General features: G+C 41.4%; 1 protein-coding gene and 1 pseudogene across 11 annotated transcripts in view; both read right to left on the bottom strand.

Annotated features, from left to right (window-relative positions):
* Picalm (phosphatidylinositol binding clathrin assembly protein) overlaps positions 1-10,952 on the bottom strand; it is a 99,068-nt gene extending 88,116 nt beyond the window's left edge. For 7 of the 11 annotated variants that reach the window (XM_042689807.1, XM_042689829.1, XM_042689812.1 and 4 more), the window contains exon 1: positions 10,460-10,952. In XM_042689807.1, coding sequence (XP_042545741.1) covers positions 10,460-10,589 — 130 coding nt within the window. In that variant the 5' untranslated portion in view covers positions 10,590-10,952. The remainder of the gene's footprint in view (positions 1-10,459) is intronic. The other 4 variants (XM_042689821.1, XM_042689845.1, XM_042689854.1 and 1 more) reach the window with 1 other exon arrangement.
* Positions 10,953-14,853: 3,901 nt separating this feature from the next.
* On the bottom strand, positions 14,854-21,513 carry LOC122113622 (annotated as a pseudogene).
* Positions 21,514-21,868: the final 355 nt, after the last annotated feature.

Below are 21,868 nucleotides of genomic sequence, written 5' to 3'. Positions count from 1 at the left end.
GTTGGATTCCTCAGCACCACATAAGCAAAAACAAAAAAGCCAGAAGTGGCGCTGTGGCTCAAGTGGTAGAGTGCTAGCCTTGAGCTGAAGAGCTGAGGGACAGCGCCCAGGCCCAGAATTCAGGTCCCACAAATGGACCAAAAAAAAAAAGTATGAGAGAAAAAGAATAGGGAGCAGAAAAAGTAAGGGAATAATCTATTTTGACAAAGTAACCAAGAAGATAAATTGTGGACAAAGGCATACACTCTTTTAGCAGTAAACATTATTTTCATAATTGGTATCTAACATCTGCCTAGTCTTCATGAAAAGGAATAGCTTTGGAAGAAATGGAGGGAAGAGGAAAGTCAGAGATTAAGAGTTCAAATTAATGACAGATTGTGTTAAGGCCTTTAGAAAATAAATTTTTGGTTATCATCTCAGTTTTCACTGTTCCAAGTAACATTCTACATTCCTTACAATCTTCTTAACAATTTGATGACACAATCAAAGGGATTCTGCCACATCTTTTGCTTACAATGGTTCTCTTCAAATGGTGAGTCACTGTTAACTACCAAAGCCAACTCAAGGCCAGGTGTGGTGGCACTTGCCTGAAATGTCAGCTACTAGAGAACCAAAGGCAAGATGATTTAAAGTTAAGGAGATCCTATCTCAAAAGAAAAGTATAAACAAAAGGGCTACAGCTGTGATGCAAAGGAAGAAATCACACAGGACACCAAATACTTTGAGTCTTCAGAGGATTTAAGTTAAGGTCCTCTCTTCTGAACTATAGTGTATATAGTTTTATATAGTGTATATAGTGTATATATATATAGTGTGTATATATATAGTGTATATAGTGTGTATAATTTTTGGGCTCAGGAAAAAAAACTCAAAAACAAAAGGCCGATAAAGGAAATGCAAACAACACTGAGACTGTTTCATCCCAGTAAGAGTGGCCATCATAGAGAATTCAAACAGTAACAAATGCTGGTAGGTATATGGGAAGGAAAGGAACCCTATTACCCTGTTGGTGGGAATGTAAAACTAGTAGTACAACCACTCTGGAAGGCAGTTTGGAGATTCCTCAAAAAATTAAACATAGAACTTAAACTACAATCCAGCAACACCACTTTTGGTCATAAACCCAGAGCATTATAAGTCAGGATACAATAAAGATACTTGCACACTAAGTTCATTGCTGCACTATTCACAATAACCAGTTCACAATAACAAAGTTATAGGAACAGTCAAATGCCTTACTATGGATAAAAGAAAATGTGGTACATACATACAATGGAATTTTACTCATACACTAAGTGAAGTAAGCCATGCTCAGAGAGACAAATGGCACATGTTTTCTCTCATATAAGAAAGCCAGACCTAAAATACAACCATTTGTGATAATATACACTGGGTTCAATATCTTTACACACAAATAAACTGACTAAAGGAGGGTATACTCAGGGGAGGAATCCAAAGGCATAACTTCTCTGACTAACTCAATGAACTGTTTATCAAACAAATACCAGGAAGTGGAAACATGTTTTGAGGGATGGGTAAAGGGGGCTGGGACATAAGACTGGAGGGAGAGGGAGCAAACATAGTCATTTATATTCATAAAATGAAAAATGAACTACATAACTTGTAGGGCTGGGACTCCAGAGAGAAAATGGGATGACACTGACCAAGAAATATTGACTTAAAGCATTGTAACCCCTTTGTACAACAACTTAAGGAAGGAAGGAAGGAAGGAAGGAAGGAAGGAAGGAAGGCAAAAAAGCCTACTTACAACTATGAAAAAATAAATACATGAGGGACTGACGGGTACCAGTGGCTATCTATAATCCTAGCTACTTAAAAGGCTGAAATCTGGAGGACTGAAATTCAAAGTCATCCCCAGAAGGAAAGCTCATGAGACTGCATCTCCAAAATAACTAGCAAAAAGCTGGGCTGGAGGCACTGGTCAAGGGGCAGAGTGCCAAAGAGCAAGCATGCCAAGCAAGCATGAGGCACTGAGTACATTACCTCATCTTGAGGGGGGAAAAAAAACTATAAAGGCCCCAAAACGCTGTGTTATGATTTTTCTGTATTTACTATAGGAAATTTAAATTTTATTCATTTTAAAGCAGTTAACTGTTTCACAACAAATAACTGTACTTTCTGAAAAAAGTTAAGAGTGATATTATTTTACCTATCTTGCAACACTTCACTAACTGGCTTAGTAGAAAACTATTCAGGGGGCTTTGAATGGTGGCTCAGTGGTAGAGTGCTTGCCTAACATGCATGAAGCCTGGGTTTGATTCTTCACATAAACAGAAAAGGCTAGAAGTGGTGCTGTGGCTCAAGTGGTAGAATGCTAGCCTTGGGAACAAAAAAGACTCAGGGACAGAGGCCAGGCCCTTGGTTCAAGCCCCAAGACTGGCAAAAGAAAAACAAAAACAAAACCACATACGCACAAAAAAAAAAAAAAAAACCACAACTGTTCAGTAATGCAAATAACAGTTCCAGTTCCAGAATCACATATCTCTTAGGCCCTAGAAATCTCCAGTGTGCAATGATAAAAACAAAAATGGGAAAGGCAAATTTTATCTTAGTTCAAATACCATTTTGACCTCATGAAGTTGCAGCAAGTCTTGGGACTCCTTGGAATCCCTGGCTCTTATCTGAAGAACCGATGAGAGGTTTGGTGCAATGGTTTACTATAATCCCAGCTACTCTGGACTCCAGTATCCAGAGGATAGGAGGGGGTTGGCCCCGAGCAAAACTTGAGACCCTCTCTGAAAAATAACCTAAAGCAAGAAGGACTTCAGGCTACAAAGCGTAGCTTAAGTAGAAAAGCCACCACAAGATACTGAATTCAAACCCAACATTCAGGACACTGAGATACAAATTTTAGGCAAGCCTGGGCTATGCAACAAGTTCTAGGCTAGCCTAGGCTACAGTAAGAACCTGTCTCGAAGAAACAAAAAGCCAGTAAGAGTAAAGGCAATACAGTGAAGCAAAGACAGTCCTCTGTCTTTGGTACTGAACAAATAAACAAATAGTATTTTTTTTAAAAGCAATCTATATAGACCCTACACTTTTCACAAAATAAAACAGATCACAAAACTAAATACAAAATACAAAACAATAAAGCTCTTGGAAGATAACACAGAAAATCTAGATGACCTTGAGATTGGTCATTACTTTTTAGACACAACACTGAAAAGTGATAAGCTACTTTTCACTAAAGTTAGAAATTTCTGTTCTGTAAAGACACTGTCAAGGAACAAAAAGACAAGCAACAGACTGGGAGAAAATATCTGCAAAAGCTATGTCTGATGTTTAAAATATAGATACAACTCTTAAACAAAAGAAAAAAAATGATTTTGACTATTAGAAAGGATCAAAGGCGGGGCTGGGAAGGTGGCTCAGTGGTAGAGTGAATGCCTTGCATGCCTGAGGCCCTGGGTTCGATTCCTCAGCACCACAAAAGCAGAAAGAAAAAAAGCTGGAAGTGGCGCTGTGGCTCAGGTGGTAGAGTGCTAGCCTTGAGCTGAAGAGCTGAGGGACAGCGCCCAGGCCCAGAGTTCAGGCCCCACGACTGGACCCAAAAAAAAAAAAAAAAAAAGAAAGGATCAAAGGCCTTAACAAAAACCTCATTAGAGATAACAAGTAAGCACTGGAAAGATGCTCTACATCATTAAGACAATGCAAACCAAGACCCCCCCCCTCCAAAAAAAAAAAATACCAGCAAAATACTTCTATGAGAATGGTCAAAATCCAGAAGTGACGATACCAAAAGCTGTAGAGTATGTGAACAGGAACCCCAGTTCATGATACAAATAAAAAAAAAAAAAAAAAAAAAAACGATGCAATGGCAGTAACATTGGAAGAGTTTGGCAGTATGTTATAAAACCAAATATATTCTCTCTCTCTCTTTTTTTGTCAGTCATGGGGTTTGAAGTCTGGGCCTGGGTGCTGTCCCTCAGCTCTTCAGCTCAAGGCAAGTGCTGTGCCACTTGAGCCACAGCACCACTTCCGGGCTTTCTGGTGGTTAATTGGAGATAAGAGTTACTCAGACTTTCCTGCCTGGGCTGGCTTTGAATCGCAAGGCTCAGATCTCAACCTCCTGAGTAGCTAGGAATACAGGTGTTAGCTACTAGCACCCAGCTCCAAACATATTCTTATAACACACAAACCCATGGTTAACCGTTCAGCTTAACTCATAACTGCCAAAACTTGGAAATATCCATTCAATAGAATATTATCAAAACCAAACAGAAATGAGCTATTGTCATGAAGTCATTGAAAAATCTTAAAAGAACCCAATCTGGAAAGGTTGCATACTACATCATTCCAACCATAAGACATCTGGAAAGGGCAAAACTATGAAGATAGTTAAAAAAAAAAAATCAGTGGTTTCCAGGGATTTGGGAAAACAGAACATTTTTAGGGCAACTAACACACACATATACATATACTCACACATATAACATATACATACACATATATACACATATACACATATATAACACTGTAATAGAGATATGTATCATACATTTGCCTATACCCATGGAATGTGAACCCTAATGTGACCTATGGACTCTGGGTAGCAATAAAATGTCAATACAGGTCACCAGTTATATAACTGACAAAAAGTCACACTGAGATGACAGAACAGGTGTCAATACTTGGGTTTAAATCTTCATTCACCTTTTCTTAGATGAGTGACCTTGGGAGAGTAAAGCCTCCATCACTCAGCTGTTAAGAAGAATGAACTTGTTAATAAAGTATTCTGTATGCAAGCATACAAATAACTGCCAAAAAATAAAATTATAGGCATAAGCATAAAGAACACATACACTATATCTACGGACGTAACTTGAGAAGTCCTTAGCAATTGGACAATCTGGCAAATCACAAACCTCTGAACTTTTAGTATGAAGTCTTATTAGATTCCCCTTTAAATGGAGTACTGGCATTTCACGACTATAATCGTAGCTCTTTTCAGGAGACTGAAAATCAGTTTGAAACCATTCTGGGCAAACAAATTTGAGACTCTTAAAAAATAAAACAAAATCAGAAGGCTGGAAGTAGAGGTGGGCTTAAGCGGCAGAGTGCCAGCCAAGAGTGGAAAGCAGAAAAACCAAGCAAAGAAAGAGGCCTGGAGTTCAAGCCCTGGTAGGGGAAGGGGGGGAGGTGTGAGGGGAGAATTCCTTTTTTAAAAGCCAGGTACGATTGGTTCACATGTAATACTAGCTATTAAGAAAGCTAAGGTAAGATGTGAAAGGTCAGCCCCAGTAGAAATGTTCCCTACACTCTATCTCCAAAACTAAGGAGCAAAACACAGGGGTGGAGTCATGGCTTCAAGTAGTAGAATGCCAGCTAACAAGCTCAAGGCCTTGACTTCAAACCTCAGTCCATAACACACACACACACACACACACACACACACACACACACACACACACACGCTTTCCTTTTAAATTGGTATCAGACAAATCTAACTGTACAGAACAATTTTCTATAAAAAAAATTACAATATCAACAATGAACATGAAAAATTCTAAAAGGTCAAATCCAAACCTTTGATTCTCTAAGAACAGGGAAACAGAATACAAAGTAACGGAAATGCCAGCTTGGCCACCAAAAGAACAGGAAGAGCAAATACTGAGCCTTCATTTTGAAAGTTTATAAAGTTCTAGCCCCTGGCCAACAAGCCTTTACATTGAGTTTTCTAACTTCTTTTATTTTTTTAAGTCCTTTTGAACAAGAAAGAAACAAAGGTGATTTTCTACACATTATGATGTACTTTCACATTCTACCTTTTTTCACATTATACCATGTGTACCACTATGCCATATTTAAAGTGGCTTTCACATTAAATTTTCTAATTGATGATTAAGGTCAAAATAAAGAATTTGCCGGGGGTCAAGCTCACTGCCTGTAATCCTAGCTACTCAGGAGGCTGAGAGAGATCTAAGGATCTTGATTCAAAGCCAGCCCAGGCAGGAAAGTCTGAGACACTTATCTCTCGAATAAACCACTCAGAAAATCGGAAGTGGCATTGTGGCTCAAGTGGTAGAGCCCTAGACTTGAGCTGAAAACCTGAGGGACAGTGCCCAGGCCCAGAGTTCAAGTCCCACAACCAACAAAAATAAAAAATAAATAAACAATTTTTCCGGGAACCAGTGGCTCAAGGCCTGTTATCCTAGCTATTCCTGAGTTTGAGATCTGAGGATCAGGGCTCAAAGCCAGCCTACCCAGGAAAGTCTATGAGACTCCAAAGAACTGGAAGTAGCATCATGGGTCAAGTGATAGGGCATCTTCACCAAAAAAGCTCACAGACAGCACCCAGGCACTGAGTTCAAACCCCAGGACTGGCACCAAAAAAATATATTTAATCTAAATAATTTCATTTACATTAAAACTATTCTGGTGATTATATTATTTTTAAACAAAGTATAGTTTTGGACAGCTAAGTATTTCATACAAATGCTTTGAGAATCATATGAAAGAAACTACTCAGGTTAACTATAGTACTATACTTTTCCTGCACTCTAAATTCAAACCACTTAGAAATTATCTATATATGACATATAATTAACATAAAAAGCATAGCTCAACATATGATATTAAGCATTTCCTAAAATAAGCATACTAGTGTTGTGTTATTACTTTACCAGGATGTTTTACAATTCATCTTAATTACAAACATAACAGCTACAAAAATGACTGTCAGTTGTAGGAAAAGTTTCTCTTACAGTACAAACTACAGTTGGCTCTCTGTTTCCGTGGGATCCACATCCCGGAATTCACCCAATCTCAGGTCAAAATACTTTGAGGAAAGAAAACATGTGTCTGTACTGGACTTTCTTCTTGTCATTTTCTAAACAATGCAACTATTTACATAGCATTTACACTGTATCAGATGTAAGCAATGTAGACATGATTTCAAGGGTACAGGAGGATGTGCATGGTTTATATGCAAACGTTATGCATGCCATTTTATATAAGGAATAGAGCATCTATAGATTTAGCTACTTGGAGATGGGGTATTTGGGGCCAAACTAAAATCCTTCAAATACAAGGACTGACTGCTACTCTTCTTGATTATGAATGGCCATTAGATACCTCAAACTGAACATAATCTTGTTTGTTTTTACACATCTTTCAAGTTTAACCACTCTTTTCATGCCACTAAGGACAATAGTTAACATTTTTATCCCGAACAACTAGAAGCAAAGAAAAAAGATTCTTCTTCCACAGGCATTTAATATAGTATGAATTAAGCTATAATTCATGGATTATAGTCACTTCCTAATTTGGAGGGTTCTTGGCAAGAACACAAAACCCACCACCAGTCTTAAGGGTTTACAAGGAAAATAACAATCTTCAGCGTGTTTTTGTAAAATGCTGCCAGTTAAAAAAATAAAATTAGCTTCTACTCAGTCTGAAGCAGTAGGCATTAGGTGTTGGAGACATTAAAAGATGCAAAAAAATTAATCTCTTGCTATTAAAAAAAGTTCCCAATGATAAATGATACTGTTCTGTTTTAAAACCTTAAATTCATTGTGATGACACCAAGAACTGCTTGTGGAAGTCTTTTCCATTCTCTCAAAGCATGTGCAAATGTGAGAGAGGAAAGGTTTGTAAACCTTTTTTATTGGTGAGATTTACTTAATTTGTTAATTATAGTTTCAAGGACATTTGAAAAGGTGAAAGGGAAAACAGTATCACTGTTTTAGGACCTCACTGAGAATAAATGGAGACACCTTATTTACATAGTACTTTAAAAAACCACCAGGTAGATTCAAGCTCTACAAAAACAGACATCTGGGGCTCAGTGGTAGAGCGTTTGCCTTGCATGCTTGAGGCCCTGTGTTCGATTCCTCAGCACCACATAAGCAAAAAGAAAAAAAAAGCTGGAAGTGGCACTGTGGCTCAAGTGGTAGAGTGCTAGCCTTGAGCTGAAGAGCTGAGGGACAGCACTCAGGCCCAGAGTTCAGGCCCCACGACCAGACCCAAAAAAAAAAAGCAAAAACAGACATCTGAAAACATGACAGCACTAGAGAGAAAAGAACTACAAATGAGATTATACCTATACCCAGTGACCATATGCAATAGTAGCTATTACAAGAGAAAAGGCCATTAACATTGATTAAAAAAAAACTCTCATACATTGACATGTTAAAATGAAACTCCTATGTACAACTACTTGAATTTTTTAAAGAAGAAAACCGATAAAAACCCCAAGCAAATAAATTTTCTCTAAACAACCTATCTGCCATGGTGTCTAGTAACGTGTAAAAAGAATCACACAGGGGTGGGAATGTAGCTTAGTGGTAGAGTGCTTGCCTAGCATGCATGAAGCCCTGGGTTCAATTCCTCAGTACCACATAAACAGAAAAAGCCAGAAGTGGTTCTGTGGCTCAATTGGTAAAGTGCTAGCCTTGAGCAAAAGCAGCTCAGGGACAGTGCCCAGCCCCTGAGTTCAAGCCCCAGAACTTGACCAAAAAAAAAAAAGAAAGAAAAGAATCACACTGCTACATCTAAAGTAAAATATGCCTTTATAAACTTTTAGGAGCTATAGCTACTGTTACAATCATTTTTTGAGTCAAGGAAAATAGTTCATCTAGTCACAGTTAATTCTTCTTCTCCCTCCACAGTAATAAGCAAAACTAAACAACAAAAACAAAATAAAAAAAGAATAATTAACACAATGTTAGGACAAACAGATTTGATAAAGAAAAATCAAGTAATTTTCTGAAGGGATGTAAACAAGTAGGAATGTCGATGTGGAATATTAGATAAAAGAATATTAGACAGTCGAAATGCATTTAAAAGAATGTTTTGTTTATCACAGTGTTGCCCTATAAATACATTCTCCAACAGGCTAAAACTAATCATTGAAAAGCACCTTGCTTGAATGTCAGAAGCACACAAACAGTAATGATTTTCACAAACCCTTTCCATAGGGAAGAAACAAATCACAAAGAATAATGGGCATGTCTGCAGCATTATCTGTTCTAACGGCACTTCATGAGCGAACCATCTCAGAAGAATTCACATTTAGCACTTTTTTTTTTTTAAAGTACAAACCTCACAGCCAAAGTCAAAATGAAAACAGAATTCCTGTCTGTGAATTGCCTTTCAGGACATGCTCACTCTTGCTTCACAAGGTAAAGCAAATTAATTTTCATGTATGATGAAAGTCGGGCGGGCTAATGTGTCTTTAGCCATTTAAAAAGGGAACTAACAACTGTGACTATACTTCCCCCCCTCTCCCCGCCCCAAGAGTTTCAGGTCGAAGTTCCTTTGACTGAGGGCTTCAGTAATCCATTGAGCTTTGTACCCTGAGATGAAAGAATGTAAAGAAAAAGGAGGCAGAGGCTTACAGGTGGCTTCCAGGTTTGGAAGAAAAAAAAAAATGGGGGGTGAGGGGGAGAGTTGGTTCTGTTAACTGTAGCAAGTTAGTGAAAGGAGTCATAAAACACAAAGAAAACTCCGTTTCTCGAAAGACAGCTTCAATGAAAAGATAGCCAAACTTCAGTATCAAACGTTCTTCCGCCAAGGTATTTAACTAGATGGTTATTTGTAGTTTATTAATCCATTTAGAATCCCAACCGTCTATGTTTCGCCCTCAAGCTTCGAAGTTCAAACGGCCAGGGTAACCGACTCAGGAACTATTAGGATCTGCAGTCCCTTCTCCCGACCCTCATCTGAATGTTTAAAAAAAAAAAAAAAAAAAAAAGGAAGGGAGGCTGACATTCACAACTCATCCCCCTCCAAAGCCAGGGCGACACAGCGATTGCATTCCAACGGAGAGAAACAGAAATGCTAACTTGCCACAAAGCTTTTCCCAGACCAAACCCAATCCTTTGACTGCTGCTCCCCCACCAAGATGATGGGGGGGGGGGGGGAATAAGAACTGGAAAACGGGGTAAAACTGACAAGAAAATGAGTCGAGGGAACTTAACGGAAGGCGCTCGAGGTAAAGAAAGATAAGCCAGAAGTGGAGAAGACGGTGATGGAAAAGAAAAGCGAGAAAAGGAAGGGAGATTTTTTTTTTTAATCCAGGAGAAGAAAAGGAAGTGGGAACGGCTTCGAGGGCTGCGGCCTAAGAGGGACCTGGGTGCCACTGGATGTCTACGGAACCCCGAAAAAGGCTAATGGGAAGACAATGGGGAGGTGAGTCCCGGAGCGGCGGGGCGACGCTCCAGCGAGGGCGACCAGGCGGCCTGGAACGGCCGACACCGAAGGGCAGAGGCTGCAGCAAAGCAGAGCTGGGGTGAGGCGGGGGGTCCCCGGCCGCCCTGGAGGAGTGGCCAGTCCGATCTGGAGACGCGGGGTGGAGGAGACCGAGGCCGCGAAGGCAGGTGTGATGGAGGCAAAAAAAAAAAGAAGCAAAGCCCAGAGGCTCGCCCGGCCGCAGGGAGGGGGGCGGAGGGCGGGGAGGGAACGGGCGGCGGGGCCGGGGGGGGGGGGTCGCACTCACAGTCCAGGTGCTTCTTCTTGGGCCCCATGATCTCGTGGGTCGTGGCCTTGCATACTGTCTTGGACACCGCGGAGCCGGTGACACTGTGCTGGGCGGCGGTGATCCGGTCCGTCAGGCTCTGGCCGGACATCTCTGCGGCTCCTCCGCCCCGCGTCCGCTCGGCAGCCGCCGGGGACCGGGACCCCCAAGCGCCCGAGAGCCCCCGCCCCCCGCTGCACCCCGACCCCCACCGGCCTCCCCGCCCGCCCGCCCGCCCGCCGGCCTGGGGCGGGGCTCAGGGCCGCGCGCCGCCGCTCGGCCCCCGAGAGAAGCGGCTCGCGTCCCCCACGGGGTCCGACCCGCTGTCGGGCACGGCCTGGCCCCCCCCGCCGCAGCTCAGCCCACCCCGCCTCTGGTCAGCTGGAGCCGGGCAGGGGAAGAGGGACAGGCAGCCGCAGGAAAATGGCGGCGCCAGGCTCCTCCTCGGAGCTTTCCGGGCTGCCCCGGGTCACGTGACTCGGGCGCCGCCCCTTCTTCCTTCTCCCGCCCCTTTTCCCTCCGCTGGGCTCGGCGGGGGGGGGGGGGGGGGGGGGGGAGAGCGGGGCGGCGCCCGCTCCTTACGCGGAGGAACCCGCCGGGCGGGCGCAACAGGAGGCCCGCCCGGGGGCCGTGCGCGGCGGGCCGCGTCACGTGACCCCGCTGCCAACAGGTCGCCCAAGGCTGGCGGGGGTCACAGAGGGGGGCGGGGCGGGCCGCAGGGGCGGGGCGGGGCGGGACGGGCCGGCCCTGGGGGCGGCGCTGCTCCCGCGCCCCTCTGGGACCCCCACTCGCACCCCCATCCTCGGAGCGCCTCCGTGTCTGCCTTTCCAGCCGGAGGCCTGACAAAGAGGACGTGCAGCTGCCTGCTGCCTGCTGCCTGCGGGGCGTCGGGGCCCCAGCTCCCGGGGCTTTCCTAGCCATCGAGAATGCGCTTGCGGACGCCCCCAGAGCCGTCCTCCGGGCTTAAAGGAAAAGGCTCCGTCCGCCTATTTTCTGAACCTAACAGCAGGCCTGGCTCGTTTGGGGGGGGAACTATTGAAGCTCCCCCACTTCATTTACCACCGATGGGGTTTTGGGGGTCCCCCTCCCCTACTTTTTTTTCCTTGACAGGCTTGGAAATGTCGCCTGGTTTTGTTTATCTCTACTATAAAAACTCGACTGTGTTCTGGCAGTCTAAATTTAGATACAAAGCCAGGCAGTATTCATTCTCCGGGTGTCAAAGGGGACAGGAAACACATAGCTTCTCTGGAATTTGAAAGGGGAAGTAGTAGGATGATGTCAACCGCGATTAGCTTGACCCTACAAGGCTGACTGCTGTGGAGATTAAAAGGTCCAGGCCATAGAAGGAAGTGAGGGGTGGTAAATGGAGAAGTCCCATTCAAAGAGTCAGACATCAGTTCTGCCCTCTCCCCTGATTCAGTCGCTCTTCCCTTTGGCTTCTTTTCCTGGGTGAACCAGATTTCCACGGAAAGACATTGATAGAGCACCCTAGGCATTTTTAGAGGAACTATTACATCTTGAGAAACTGCTGTCACGGTATTCAGATCTATTAACACAGCTTTTTAAAATGTTATTAGGGCTGTACATTTAACTCAAGGTTAAAGAAACTTTCAATCTCTTTGAATGTTAAATTACCATCATAGTCATATGTAATCCTGATAGTTTCAAACGAAATGCTAACATACTCAGAAAATCTGTGTACACCATCTGCCAAACAAATCCAAAATACTGTGCTTCAATATGGTGACTCTCAAAAGATGCAAAACTAATAGATAGTTCACATTTTATGTATCATGTCAGGAATTTTGTAGTCCCACTCCTACACACATACACACTCTATATACACACATACACTCACTTTTTCTTCTACTATACCTGGTGAAACTGCAACACCATAGCTTTTGCCAAGAACTTACAGCTCTTAAACCAGCAGGCTTCATCCTTGTCAAACCAGCCTCAAATTTCACAAAACTCTAATGACTTTCCCTCAGTGTATCTGCAACCCATTGGTAGTTTGTGCCCAGTTTGCCACCCAAAGTCTTATCAGACAATGGAATTACCCATCAGATAATTACCCATCATTGCTGTTCATTTATGGATTCATTGTTCTAGGTACTGGTGTCCTGAACCTCTGTGCTGATAAACCTCATTCTGAGGTTCAATACTAGCATAGTCACCAAAAATATACTCCATTTGGGAAATGGAAAAGCTATTACTAAGCACACAGCTGGAAACATATTTTTATACACTTAGATATTGTAGGAAAGTATTACACTGTTAACAAAGAAGTTCTTTGTAATCATCTCCATGCAAATAATTGAGAACTTGTCCAACTTTTAACAAAACACCTTCTTAGCCAGCCATGTGGCTCAAGCTAGCCACTCAATAACCTGAGTATCAGGATGATCTGAGGATCTGAGTTCAAAGCCATCCCAGACAGAAAAGTCTTATTTCCAATTATCCAGCAAAAAGCTGAAGTGGAGGTGTGCCTTTAGTGGTAGAATGCAGGCCTTGATCAGAAAAGTTAAGGGACAGCACTCATGCCCTGAGTTCAAGCTCCAGTACCAGCATAAATAAAGAGATATAAATCAATAAAAGTAGCTTCTTGTTAGAAAGATTATTTTACTTACTATTTTCTGAGCTACATGTTATAAATGCCTAATATGTAAACACTTAGCAATTATTGTAGAGGTCTATATACAGTTTAGAACTGAAAAATAGAAAATACAGAGAAATATGGAAGATAGAAGATTGTTGAGAGGATAGGAATCATTTGTCTACATTATTTGCTTACATTTTCACTATGTTCCAAAATAGAATTAACTAGTTCTAATCAAATTTCCTCTGTCAATTCAAGAAGTATCTCTGCTTGAAATCCTGTATATTCATCAAACTGTGTATGAATAAAACTTGTCTCATTCTCTTCCACCATCCTACACCTTTAATCCATATGACCCTCTCCTTTATTTACTTATTTATTTTTTGATCAGTCTTGGGGTCTGAACTCAGGGCCTGGGCACTGTGCCTGAGCTTCTTTTGCTCAAGGCTAGCACTCTACCACTTGAGCCACAGCGCCACTTCTGGCCTTTTCTGTGTATGTGGTACTGAGCAATCGAACCCAGGACTTCATGCATGCTAGACAAACACTACCACTAAGGCACATTCCCAGCCCTTTATTTTCTGTTTCTATTAGTGACCTCACCACCAGCAGAGAATCCCCAGTTAGAAACTTGCAATGCATTCTGAGTCCTCTCATTTTCTTCATCGAGCTGTCTAACCAATCCTGTCAACCCTTTCTCTCATAACACTAGTTTTATTGCCTTAGTTCAGCATCAATCATCCCTCTTATTCCTACTTCATAACTTGGTAACCAATTTATCTCATGCTTTAACCCTCTAATTGAGGTCTTCCCCCTTCCCCCCCCCCCCCCCCCCCGTGTTTGTGTGTGTGTGTGTGTGTGTGTGTGTGTGTAAGCATGTGCACATATGCTAGTACTAGGGAGGAGGAATGGACTCAGGGCTTGGGCACTGTTTCTTAACTCTTTTCCAGTGTTTTTTTTTCTTTCTTTCTTTCTTTCTTTTCTTTTTTTTTTGGTTGTGGGGCTTGAACTCTGGGCTTGGGCGCTGCCCCTGCGCTCTTCAGCTCAAGGCAAGCGCTCTACTGCATGAGCCACAGCGCCACTTCCTGTTTCTTAACTCTTTTGCTCAAGGCTAGTGTTCTACCACTTAAACTACATTTCCACTTCTGGCTATTTGCTAGTTAATTGTAAATAAGAGCCTCATGGGCTTTCATGCCCAGGCTGGCTTTGAACCGTAATCCTCAGATCTCAGCCCCCTGAGTAGCTACATTACAGGAGTAAGACACTGGTGCCAAGCTAATTGAGATCTTTCTAAATCTAAAATCTTCTTTGCACTAAAATCTTTCAATAAGCATTTGGTTTGTGTCTCTAAAATGTGGTTTCCCAATTAATGTCTTGAAAGCTTAACCCCCAATGCAACAGTGTTGAGAGGTAGGACCTAAGGGGAAATATCTAGGCCATGAGGGTTGTACCCTCACAAATGGATTCATGCTGTTTATAAAAGGGCTTGAGTCCTCAAGTTATACATAGCAAGAAGGCACTTGCCAGATTCCAATCTCTTGATCGTGGACATTTCAGCCTCCAAAACATGAGTCAATACATTACTAGGCATTATCTAGTCTATCTATGGCTACAGCAACCATGAAGTGGACTAAGACTGGCTCTACCCTAAAAGATTAAACTCAGGACTCAGCCTGGGATGCAAACTACTGGTGACCTAGTGCTTACCTAACAACTCATTCAGCATGTACTCAGCTAACATTGTACTACTTATCTTACTTGTATGTAGCATGTGGTTTCACATCCCAATGGACGGGCCATGGTCTTCTTTTGTTATTCCTGTAATACTTTGTCTTTCTGATATTGGCTCCTGTACTAACCTGGAGGACGGAGAAATCCCAATTGCAGCAGACATAGCAAAATGATGGCTGAATAAATGAATAAAAATACTTAAGTCACCCATTTGGTATCCTACCAGTACTAAATCTTTCATTTGATAAAAAAAAAAAAATCTATCCCCTTATTCACAAATATAGTGTGTCCATCCTATAATTATCTATAGCACCATGCTTCGGTATTTTATTAACTCACACTTTCAAAAATATATGTGAATAAGGTGTGCACATAGTATTGTCAACTGTATGTCAGGCACCATCCTAGATGCTCAATTTAGTGAGCCAGTGTTGAGAATTAATCAATTTTCTATTTCAATTATTAACTTGAAGGTCTATTTGCTTTTGCAAATGAACAGTACAAGAACAACAGGAAACAAATAACATGTTATTTTCTTTTTTTTTTTTTTTTTTGTCGGTCGTGGGGCTTGAACTCTGGGCCTTGGAGCTGTCCCTCAGCTCTGCAGCTCAAGGCGAGTGCTCTACCACTTGAGCTACAGCGCCACTTCCGGTTTTCTGGTGGTTTATTGGAGATAAGAGTCTCACAGTCTCTCCTGCCCGGGCTGGCTTTGAACTGCGATCCTCAGATCTCAGCCTCCTGAGTAGCTAGGATTACAGGCGTGAGCCACCAGCGCCCGGCAGCATGTTATTTTCTAAGCCCTTTGTAAGTTAAAAAAAAAAAAGAGTATGTTTTATAGATATGAGGTGCAGGGAGAAAGAACCCTAAGTTTTTCCCTCATAGGTGCTAGGACTACTCCTGAAGTTTTTCATTTAATTCTCCTTACAATAACTCTAGAAAGTGCTCTTAAGTATGTTAATACAGGTATACAAATAAGCCCTACATATTAGGTGATTGCCCTAAATCCCAGCCCCACTCAGAAAAGTCCCCATAAGACTCTTATCTCCAATTATGATGCACCACCCCATTTCCCCCTCTCCCAGCCCTCAAAAACCGGAAGTGGCCCTGTGGCTCAAGGGGTAGAGCATTAACCTTGAGCACAAAGAGGCTCAGGGACAGCACCCTAAATTCAAGCCCCACAACCAACAATTACAACAACAACAAGAAAAATACCACACTATGCAAAAAACAAACTATGTAACTGTGTGGGCAGGGATCAGAGGCTGAAAATGAGGGTTAACGAAGGAGAGGCATTGTCAAGAAGCATAACTTATGGAATTGTAACCTCTTTACACAACTACTTAATAACAATAAAAATATTATTTACTCCATTAACAGAACACAGTGATTGAAAAAAAAATGTCAAGTAAGAAAAAAATAAGAGAAAAAAAAAAACATGGAAGAGAAACATGGCCAAAGTTTTTCACTTGTTTTTTACTTAAATTTGTTCTCAGGTCCAAAGAGAGCCTAGTAGTTTCCTATTCTACTGTTCTCAGGCAGTGACAGTTAACTCTTGACACTCTGTTAACTAAGCTGATAGGAATACCTAGCAACTCATCCTTCCTTTGCCTGTACATGTTTACACTTCCTGATGCAGCTGAAGCAGTAAAAGATTACCTTATAGCATCTTACAAGAAAGTAAGGACTTTTACTAGTTCTCTTAGAACTCAATCAAGTACTCCACTTCCAAATGTGGGAAATTTATTCAAGTTCTCAGCATACACACTTATGATAACAATGACAACATGTAACTTTGTTGGTTACTTACCCTGAGCCAAGCACATTGCATGTATTATCTGTTTTACCCTAAAAAAGCAACTTCATGACCTTAAGTGACAGAGACAGCTTGTGTTCACCAAACTGTTTCTTTTTCCTTCTTAGCACTCAGACTGTTTCCCAGGCACCGTTGTAATTCATTGAAGTCATGTGGTTGATTTCATCTAAGGAGAAGGTGGAAATGATGAAAGCCACTTCTTAAGGCTGTGCTCATAAAACAATGAAATCCTCCAACATGTGTTCCATATGCTCTTCTTTCCTTGAGTAAAGGCTGAATAAAGATTTCAAAAAAATCAAGAAGTGATGCAGAAACTGCACCTAAGATACACAGGTACATGATAAATTATACAAGACACTAGGCGTTCACACACAGTGAGATCAAATGAGGTTACTCTTAAGGGAGGAACACAAAGGTGCAATACCTATGTGCATCTGATCATATAAAATAATATCTATTGAAATTAACTCCAGTAAATGGAAACAAGAGGTCTTTTCTTTGTTGCTATTTTTGTTTGCTTTTCCTTTTGTCTTGTTTGTCCATTTAGCTATCTTTGAAAAGGAAAGGAAGGACATAGAAATGGAGGGACAAAAGTTGAACAAATGCAGCAGTGGTACTCACTAGACACTTTTGAAATGAACTTTACTACTTATGGGTGGGGACAGGAGGGGAAAACTGGAAGAGAACATAGAATGGGGTAACATTGTCCAAAAAGAAATGTACTTTTTTTTTTTTTTTTGGCCAGTCCTGGGGCTTGAACTCAGGACCTAGGTACTGTCCCTGAGCCTCTTTTGCTCAAGGCTAGCACTCTACCACTTGAGCCACAGTGCCACTTCTGGCTTTTTCTGTTTATGTAGTACAGAGGAATTGAACCCCAGACTCCATACATACTAAGCAAGCACTCTACCACTAAAGCCATATTCTCAGCCCAAGAAATGTACACTTTACCTGACTTATGTAACTGTAACTCATTTGTACACCACTTTTCTTTTTTTTTTTCTTTTTTTTGGGGGTGGTCCGGTCGTGGGGCCTGAACTCTGGGCCTGGGCGCTGTCCCTCAGCTCTTCAGCTCAAGGCTAGCGTTCTACCACTTGAGCCACAGCGCCACTTCTGGCTTTTTTTCATTTTACTTATGTGGTGCTGAGGAATCGAACCCAGGGCCTCAAGCATGCAAGGCAAGCGCTCTACCACTGAGCCAACTTCCCAGCCCCTGTACACGACTTTTATAATAATAATAATTTTTTAAAATCTAGACGTGCCAGGCACTGATGGCTCACTTCTATAATCCTAGCTACTCAGGAGGCTGAGATCTTAGGATCTCAACAGCATCATGATCTGAGAATTGAAGCCAGCATGGCAGGAAAATCTGTGAGACTCTCATCTCCAATTAACAGCCCAAAAGCTAGAAGTAGAGCTCTGGCTCAAGTGGTAGAGAGCTAGCCGTAATAAAAAAAATGCTCAGACAGTGCCCAGGGCTCTGAGTTCAAGTCCCAGGTAAGGTATCAAAAAAAATATATATACATATATATAGAAATTAAAAGCCATAAAATAGAAGAATCCTGGGCTTATAGATGAACTCTTGGAAGGATACTACCCTGGATAATTACATAACCAGGAATACTTATCTACAAAAGTTTTATTTGCTTTATTAAATTATGACTCTGAAATTGCAGTATTCTTTGTTATAAAATTAGTTATCTTGTTGAAACATTTTATTTTGTTCATGCAGATATTGAGACTTAAGAAAAATGAAGTCTCATGGTTAATCTGCTCAGGTATTAGGTGGATGTGTTACTTATTTTTCATCTCTATGATGAATATTGAAGGGAAACAATTTACAGGACAATAATTTATTTGGGGTGAGTTTAAAAGGTTTCGGTCCATGGTCAACTGGGTTCTCTTGCTTTTAGGCCCATTCACTATGAGCTTTACAATGAGCCTAAATAATTGATTGAGTTATTGCCTTCATGATCCATTTTCTTCTCAATAATATTACCATCTGGGGATAAAGCCTTCAACATAGGAGCCTTTGGGGGACCACTTTATATCTAGACATTAACAATAGTGGAATCAGTATTAGATTTCAGGTCTATCAGAAGCTTGCTTGAAGTCCTCATGGAAGTATTTCATAAACTTTTAAAACTGTTACAGACATTCCCTATTGCCTTTAATACACACTGCTTTACCTAGTGTGGCCGCAACAAACAGCAGTCATGGCAGTCTCCAGCTTCTCTCAGATATCCTACACTTTGCTTTCTTTCAGATTCTTATGATTTGAATATGAAGTATTACCCTCCCCCCCCCCCATCCCTGCCAAAGGCACATGCATTAAAGAGCAAGTATCTGACTGGTAGCACTAGTTGGTAAGGTCTGGAAACTTCAGGGAGTGGAGCTTCCCTAGAGGAAGTAGGTTAATAGACTAGGCTTGTCTCTGTTTCCTGTCTGCCATGAGGTAAGCAGACCTTTCCTTCCACATGCTTCCATCACTATGATGTTCTGTCTCACCACAAGCCCAGAATTGATGTACTAGGGATGGAAACCTCATCCTTTTGAGTTGTTGATGCCAAGCATTCTGTCACAGTGACTAGAAAGCTCACCTTCAGGAATATGATGTTTTCAGTGTGACTTATCACAGTTCTGCCTTACCACAGGCCCAGAATCAATGGAGCTAAGGACTATGTCTTGAAAACTCTGACAGCATGAACTAAAGTAAATCCTTCTTCCTTTTTGAGTTGATGATGCCAAGAATTCTATCATAGTGATAAGAAAAGGACATTAATTTTCAAAGTGCCTGACTTATGATGTATTTAGGCCTTTTATAGCTTATAGAGATGATGCAAAAGTAGTTGTTAAATACAATCCTTCCCTTAAAATGGAAGGTTAGCAGACCTTGACCTTAACTGTCATCACAACCTCTCTAACCATGGAGCAAAATGGAAATAGTTTTTAAGAAACATTAAGCTATTTGAGATCCAAGGGCTGAAGATGTACCTTAGTGTGAGAACATTTACCTAGCATAGATAAGGCCCTAGGTTTAATCATTGGGAAAAGTCCTCTGCTAGGTTTAGAATTCAGAGATGCATTAGACATATCACAACTTATTAAGCAATATAAGTATTGCACTGAATACGATAATAACAGACAAAAATAACTAATTCTTCTGGGATGGGTTGATGGGAGCTTCACAGGAACATAGATATTTGAGCTGTGTCTTAAAGCACAATCAAGATTTGCAAGGAAACCATAGAGAGTCATTTCAAGTAGAAGGACCATACATTCCAAAAAAGCAAACACTTGAGAGTCAAAACTGGTTAAATGTGAGTATAGAACAGTGCATGTGTATTTCGGAGAGGGAGGTGTTAATCATTCAGCAGCTGTATATTATGGATAGTACTTTAGACCCTGAAAGCATTTAATTGAACAACAAGAGTTTCTTGCCTTCATGGATCTTGTTTTCAAAACAGCTGTATAATAATGAAGAAATAAATATAAGAGTGACATGAAGGGAAAAGAATCAAGAATGACAGGGAAAAAGAGTATAAACTGGGTGATAAAGGAAAATGTGACATTGGACTAGAAGAGATAGTGGGGGCAATGAAAGTTTTGGGGGGAAGATTAGTTCACATAAAAGCAATATTGACTACCATGACTCTTAGGTGGAAACAAGATTAATTTGTTTACAATTGGCAATAAGGCCAATTTGGCCAGAGAGAATGAAGAAGAAACAGAGGCTTAAGAGGTGATGTCAGTTATAGCTAGATTGTGCAAGGCTTTTAAGGCATGCTGAGAAGTCTAGATAATATCCAGAGGGAGATAACCTATAAGAATAGACAGCTAGATCAAGAGCCTTGGAACAAGTTAAACACCACATGAAGTAGGCTGTTTCTACCCAAGAAAACTGGAACAAAACCTCTCTGAGTGTCATAGTCTATTTTGGATATTTATCCTCTTGGTTTTGTGTCTTTATCTTCTTGGCTTTTTCATTCTCCTGGTTTAAAGTGCTTGATTTTTTTTTTTTATTTTTTTGTCAGTCGTGGGGCTTGAACTCTGGGCTTGGGTGTTGTCCTTGCGCTCTTCAGCTCAAGGCGAGCATTCTACTGCTTGAGCCACAGTGCCACTTCCAGTTTTCTAGTGGTTTATTGGAGATACGAGTCTCACGGACTTTCCTGCCAGGGCTGGCTTTGAAACACGATCCTCAGATCTCAGCCTTCTAAGTAGCTAGGATTACTGGCATGAGCCACCGGCACCCGGCTAAGTGCTTGATTGTTAATGGACAACTTTGTCCTTTACTCATGGTATTCTCAATATCTGTATTCTTTTTTCTTTCTTTTTTTTTTTTTTACGTTTATAGTCCAGCAGTCTTTTATTTTTTTACATGTCTTGGCCATGAATTCATAGGGAATAGGTTCCAATTGCTCAGGCTCTTTTCCATTGGTTCTTACAAAGTGTGCTTCTCTGGGTAGAGCAGGCTAGCACTTCAGTTGAACCCAGGACCCTTTCTCTTTGGCTTCCTTCTTTTTCTAGTGATTTTCCTTCACTAGAAAGCTATCTCCGCTCTTAGAGTGTTTAATATGCTCAATATGCACATTAATCCTCTTGGCAAGGATCTTGTCCTTAACCTGCTTGTTTACAACAATGCCAATAGCATGTTGGGTAACATTGTAGACCCTACCAGTTTTGCCATGGTAACATTTGTGGGACATTTCTTTTTAAACCACACCCATTCCCTTGATGTCTACACTATCACTCTTCTTGTAGATTCTCATGTATGTAGCCAAAGGAACAACTCCATGTTTCCTGAAGGGCCTAGAGAACATGTATCGGGTACCTCTCCTCTTTCCCTTTGTGTTAGTCATTTTGGCAAATTACTGGAAGATAGTGGTTCCAGCCAACAGGAAGATCTGTATTCTTTTTCCTTTTCTTCTTCCTTTTTTTTAATGCCAGTATTGCTTGAACTCAGGGCCTTAGCATTATCCCTTAGGTTTTTCCACTCAAGACTAGTGCTTTACCACTTGAGCTACAGCTCTATTACTTTCATCTTTTTTGTTGATTAATTGGAGATAAAGTTTCACAGACTTTCCTGCTAGGGTCAGCTCGGAACCATGATCCTCAGATCTCAGTGTTCTGAATAGGGTTACAGGCATGATTTGCCCACACCCATCTACCTTAACCTATATTCTTGATCGTTACCAGAATTAATGCTTCACATCCTGGTAAGGTTTAACAAGCCCTACTCTGGTTAACAGGG

Source organism: Dipodomys spectabilis, unplaced genomic scaffold, assembly GCF_019054845.1.
Source record: "Dipodomys spectabilis isolate Male_0828 unplaced genomic scaffold, ASM1905484v1 ptg000003l, whole genome shotgun sequence".
NCBI classification, from domain to species: Eukaryota; Metazoa; Chordata; class Mammalia; order Rodentia; family Heteromyidae; genus Dipodomys; species Dipodomys spectabilis.
This window is presented reverse-complemented; position numbering and strand designations above follow the sequence as displayed.